This window comes from Maylandia zebra, linkage group LG5 (assembly GCF_041146795.1).
Source record: "Maylandia zebra isolate NMK-2024a linkage group LG5, Mzebra_GT3a, whole genome shotgun sequence".
Lineage (NCBI taxonomy): Eukaryota > Metazoa > Chordata > Actinopteri > Cichliformes > Cichlidae > Maylandia > Maylandia zebra.
Window position 1 is genome coordinate 39,651,110 of NC_135171.1, and position 6,202 is coordinate 39,657,311.

Below are 6,202 nucleotides of genomic sequence, written 5' to 3' on the forward strand. Positions count from 1 at the left end.
TTGAGGGTCCTGCGCAGTATCTTAGCTGTTCCCAGGACTGCGCTCTTCTGGACAGAGATCTCCGATGTTATTCCCGGGATCTGCTGGAGCCACTCGCCTAGCTTGGGAGTCACCGCACCTAGTGCTCCGATTACCACGGGGACCACCGTTACCTTCACCCCCCACATCCTCTCGAGCTCTTCTCTGAGCCCTTGGTATTTCTCCAGCTTCTCGTGTTCCTTCTTCCTGATATTGCTGTCATTCGGAATCGCTACATTGATCACTACAGCCGTTTTCTTCTGTTTGTCTACCACCACTATGTCCGGTTGGTTAGCCACCACCATTTTGTCCGTCTGTATCTGGAAGTCCCACAGGATCTTAGCTCGGTCATTCTCCACCACCCTTGGGGGCATCTCCCATTTTGACCTCGGGACTTCCAGATTATACTCGGCTAAGATGTTCCTGTACACTATGCCGGCCACTTGGTTATGGCGTTCCATGTATGCCTTGCCTGCTAGCATCTTGCACCCTGCTGTTATGTGCTGGATTGTCTCTGGGGCATCTTTACACAGACTGCACCTGGGGTCTTGCCTGGTGTGATAGACCCCAGCCTCTATGGATCTTGTGCTCAGAGCTTGTTCTTGTGCTGCCATGATTAGTGCCTCTGTGCTGTCTTTCAGTCCAGCTTTGTCCAGCCACTAGTAGGATTTCTGGATATCAGCCACCTCCTCTATCTGCCGGTGGAACATACCGTGCAGGGGCCTGTCCTTCCATGATGGTTCCTCGTCTCCCTCCTCTTTCTTAGGTTTCTGCTGCCTGAGGTATTCACTGAGCACTCGGTCAGTTGGGGCCATCTTCCCAATGTATTCTTGGATGTTCGTTGTCTCATCCTGGACTGTGGTGCTGACACTCACCAGTCCCCGGCCCCCTTCTTTGCGCTTAGTGTACAGCCTCAGGGTGCTGGACTTGGGGTGAAACCCTCCATGCATGGTAAGGAGCTTTCTTGTCTTTATGTCAGTGGCTTCTATCTCCTCCTTTGGCCAGCCTACTACCCCAGCAGGGTACCTGATCACGGGCAGGGCGTACGTGTTGATGGCCCGGATCTTGTTCTTACCATTCAGCTGACTCCTCAGGACATGCCTGACCCTCTGCAGGTACTTGGTGGTTGCAGCTTTTCTAGCGGCCTCTTCATGGTTCCCATTCGCCTGCGGGATCCCCAGGTACTTGTAACTGTCCTCTATGTCTGCAATGTTGCCTTCTGGTAGTTCAATCCCCTCAGTTCTGACTACCTTCCCTCTCTTTGTTACCATCCGACTACACTTCTCCAGTCCGAACGACATTCCAATGTCATTGCTGTATAGCCTGGTAGTGTGGATCAGTGAATCGATGTATCGTTCACTCTTGGCATACAGCTTGATGTCATCCATGTACAGGAGGTGGCTGACAACTGCTCCGTTCCGTAGTCGGTATCCGTAGCCAGTCTTGTTAATGATCTCACTGAGGGGGTTCAGGCTTATGCAGAACAGCAGTGGGGACAGAGCATCTCCTTGGTAGATCCCGCACTTGATGGTGACTTGTGCTATGGGCTTGGAGTTGGCCTCTAGTGTTGTACGCCACATCCCCATTGAGTTCCTGATGAAGGCTCTTAGGGTCCCATTGATCTTGTACAATTCTAAGCATTCCAGTATCCAGCTGTGGGGCATTGAGTCATAGGCCTTCTTGTAATCAATCCAGGCAGTGCACAGGTTGGTCAGTCTGGTCTTGCAGTCTCGGCTGACTGTTCTGTCTACCAGTAGCTGGTGTTTTGCACCTCTGGTATTCTTGCCAATCCCTTTCTGTGTCCCGGTCATGTATTGACCCATGTGCCTGTTCATCTTAGCCGATATGATGCCTGACAGGAGCTTCCATGTAGTACTGAGGCAGGTCGGTAGTTGGAGGGGACCGGTCCCTTCTTGGGGTCCTTGGGGATCAGGACCGTCCGACCTTCGGTTAGCCATTCCGGGTGTCTCTCGTTAACTAGCAGCTGGTTCATTTGTGCTGCCAGACACTCGTGGAGTGCAGTCAGCTTCTTTAGCCAGTAGGCGTGAACCATGTCGGGCCCTGGTGCTGTCCAACTCTTCATACTGGAGACCCTTTCTTGGATATCTGCCACTGTGATGGTTACTGGACCCTGTTCAGGGAGGTCGCTGTGGTCTGCCCTCAGATCCACTAGCCACTGAGCATTGCCGTTATGGGTTGCGTCCTTCTCCCATATGCTCTTCCAGTATTGCTCCGTCTCCAGCCTTGGTGGTGCTGTTCTCTTATTATTATTGTTCCCTTGCCACTGAGAGTACACCTTTGCTGGTTCTGTGGAGAACAGCTGGTTTATTCTCCTGCCTTCTATCTCTCTGGTGTACCTCCTCAAGCGGCTGGCCAAGGCTATGAGTCTTTGCTTGGCAGTTTCCAAGGCCTCAGGTATGGACAGCTTGCTGTATTTCTTATGCACCTTCTTTGTCGCACCTTTCTGCAACTCCGTTAGTTGGCTAACTTCCCTCCGTGCTACTTTGATCTTGTCCTCTAGCCTCCTTCTCCATGGAGGGTACTGCCCCTTGTGGCTGTTCAACTTGTAGCCAAGCATCTCACTGATCACTGCTGCCGTATTGTAGATCAGCTTGTTAGTGTCGGTAATCGTGGTTGTAGGTATCGTCCGTAGTGCTGCATTTACATCATCTAGCAGACCTTCTGAGGGTACTTCACGTAATAACACAACATATATATATATATATATATATATGCTGTGAGAGCAGTCCCTTCTTTCGAATGTTGGAACACTGAGCTACTAGTTGTTTCGCCGTCATTGTGGATGTTGGATATCGAAGAATCCATAGGTCCCGCATCCTATTCATGTAGCCCCTTCCGCCGGGGTTACTTGCGTAGTAGCATTCCAACAACGCCCTGTTTTCATCTCTTGCCCACCGATGCCTTCTTGTTCCAGTAGCCCACTTTTCGTCAGGGTGCCCTGGTTCCTCAACACCTGGCGCGGTACCTTGTTGATCCGGGCGACGTCCGAGCCGGCATGCCTTCATATTTATCTGTCTTGCTCATGTCTGCGGTAGGCTTGCTTAGCATAGGGGGTCTAGCCTTAGGACCCTTACTGGATACAGACGCCCCAGGCAGGAATCGAACTTGCGATCCGGTCGTTGGTACTTGCTGGCTTGTGTAGCCACTAGGTAACAAAAGCTCAACACTTCGCCTGCATCCTGGAGCACTTCTGTTGTGTTTTGTACATGTTTTTGGAGTTTGTACGTGCTTTGTCTCTAGGGGCCACCTTAAATCTACTTTTATTTATTCTCTCCACATGAAATGTAATAAATAAATCATATATTACAAAAACCAACTATTCGCAGTTCAACTTTTAGCTATTCAAATTTTCAGCTTTTTCCTTTTAAACAAATTTTAAGTAAAACAACACAAAACACTGCAAACCACAACACAATTACATATAAATGAAAATATGAAAACAAAAAGAAGATGCACATTCTCTGTCATATGGGCCTGCATGAATAAACTTTGTGAATCCTTTAACATCCACAACTGTGATTACCTTTCTAATGTGACGTTGTTGTCCTTGGCTCTCTCTCTCTCTCTCTCTCTCTCCCGCTCTGTTCCTGTGCTACTGCGAGTGTAACTACCGCCCCTCCCCCCTCTTCCCAGCACAAAGCACAAGGCTCGCATGCTGAGTGAAGCGGAAAAAAGAGTGAGAGAGAGAGAGAGGGTGAGAGAAAGAAAAAAAACCCCACGGCTGGCGATAAGGAGCCGGCTCGTGTCGTTCACTTCAAAGAGTGGCTCTAAGAGCCACTTCGTTCGCGACTGACACAGCATCCATAATTTAAGACAAATGTATTATTATTACTATATTATTCCATTTGAGCACACATAAATAAAAAAACATAAAATATTCTTAAATACAGTGGAACCCCGACTTACGAATACCCCATGTCACGAAAAATTCAAGTATGATACCAAATAACACAAGTAACAAAACTGAAAAGCTGGATCAGATCACTGACAATGAGCCAGTCCATTCAGATCAGTTCAGTGGTGTTCTGCATTCACTTCATCACTGCAAGTGCAAGCACTAATGTAGCTTACAGGAAGCCAAAAGCAATAATTACTAATTAACAGTACTATATAAAGTATCCTGCTCTGCAATTTCAAAATTTCCCTCCACATAAACCACCACATAAAATCCATTAGTGAGCCAATGGTAGCAAAATGTTTGCAGGAAAAAGGCTCATTTGATTATTTTCCCATCATGCACATAATTGGAGAACCTGTCTTACATAAGTAACAACAAAACTGTTATACCATTTTTCAATTTAGCACAGTAATGCTTTATGGAAAAACGGACTGTCAATGAAGTAGCATGTTACTTTGGAACATATTACACTAAACACTGAGCACCTAAAATGAATCCAATAACACCAAATTCTGAAAACTCATGAAAATATGTTTTTATTTGCTGTAGGTTAGGTTACTGCAGTTTTCTCCTTTGTGATACAAACAGGAAGTTACAGTATTTCTGCCTACAGCTTCAAAATGCAGAGACTAACAGAACACTGTTTCACTGTGAATGAGAGTTTAGAAAGATCAAAAAAATTGTAAGTCAGGATGATATGAGAAACATAAAGTGAATTTCACTACTCCCATTACTTCTACTTAGTCTGTATCTAAAAGTAAATGGTAATAAAATTAAGAGAAATTGATAAATGTGTAACGTCAACAATGTCTGTCTTGTCTGGGTTACCTGTGTACAAAAGCATTAGCATTTTTTGTATGAAACAAGTATTTTTTCAGGTACTTTCTGAACATCTTATCTCGTATCCCATAAACAACTGGACTGATGATTCGAGGCAGAACATGTATTAGTATTGAGACTGTGTAGCGAATAGTCAGTGCTCCACTTGGAAACAAGGCTATCAAACCATTCAGCAGCAAATCATGCATGTAGGTGAGCATGCACAGCAGCAGCTGGAAGCCGTGCAGCAGTACAGTGTTTCTTGCTTTCCTGGCGTTTGCAGCAGCTGCCTGTGCAGCGAAAAGGATTCTGAAATATGTGTAGATAAGGATGAGCCAAACAATAACCAGAAATACAATGTTGGATATAGTTCTCTTCTTTTCTAGCTCAGGAGGTCTGAAGGTTGTTTTCAAAAGGCAGAAGACTCTTGAATGAAAGAAATCTCTGGATTCTGTGGCCAAGATGGTGAATAAATCTGGCAGAATTGTAAGTGAACTTAGCATCCATATCACTGTGATCACAACGGTTACATTTTTGACTGTACAGATCTGTGAGTGCTGGAGAGGGAAGCATATGGCAACATAACACTCTACTGCCATCACAGCGAGGGTCATTGGAGTGTTAAGGCTGGAAATGACAGCAATCACTAGCAAAATAATACAGAAGAACACTTGAAGAGTGAAAATGGCATAACTGAGAACTTGAAGGAGGGTGAACATGATGAGCAGGAGGATATCATTGATTACCAGATGAATGTACAGGATGTAACGAGGATTTGTGTTGAAAACCTGAAGAGAAGGACAGGATTTAGAACATGAAAGGTGAATTATCCCACTAAACATTGAACGGTGGATAAAAAACAACTGCTCCAGTGACCAAACTTGGACGTCCAAAAAATCACTTAAAAGACGTCACTCCAACGTCTCTTTGCGCGATGGAATGTTCACCGTGCAGAATATATCACATTCTGTCGTCTAGTATGTAGTTCTAAATGGATGTAATAAATAGATGCAAAATTTATGAGCAGGATACAGACCTCATGTTTTTTGAATGTGTGCAGCAAGGTGCCGTTGACATAGATGATGGCGATACAGAGGACCACAGTTATCACATTCTTGACAATAGCTATGTTTAACGGGTCCCGATACGTAACTGTTGTCAAATTCATGGCAGCATTTGAAAGGTTCATGAGTTGGCCAAAAAACCTGTAGACATCATTGATTGTTATGGCAGGTTGTAACACAGACGGTGTTAACTTTAAAAACACGGCAAAGTTTTGATATCTATGAGCATCCCTTATCTGATCAATAATAATCTTAGAAATCTTAAATATTCTGCAACACTATTACACCAACCATAAAACACCATATCCAAGCATCAAAAGTAATTCATTTTGCTTAAGCCAATAATTTACATTTCAGAAAATGCATTTTCTGCAATGTAATC

General features: G+C 45.0%; 1 protein-coding gene across 1 annotated transcript; it reads right to left on the reverse strand.

Annotated features, from left to right (window-relative positions):
• Positions 1–4,761: 4,761 nt before the first annotated feature.
• LOC112430936 (odorant receptor 131-2-like) lies at positions 4,762–5,924 on the reverse strand. Its single transcript, XM_024799448.2, has 2 exons — positions 5,793–5,924; positions 4,762–5,544 (listed from the first exon to the last, which is right to left on the reverse strand). Exons 1-2 carry the CDS (start codon positions 5,922–5,924, stop codon positions 4,762–4,764), a joined length of 915 nt encoding a protein of 304 aa, XP_024655216.2.
• Positions 5,925–6,202: the final 278 nt, after the last annotated feature.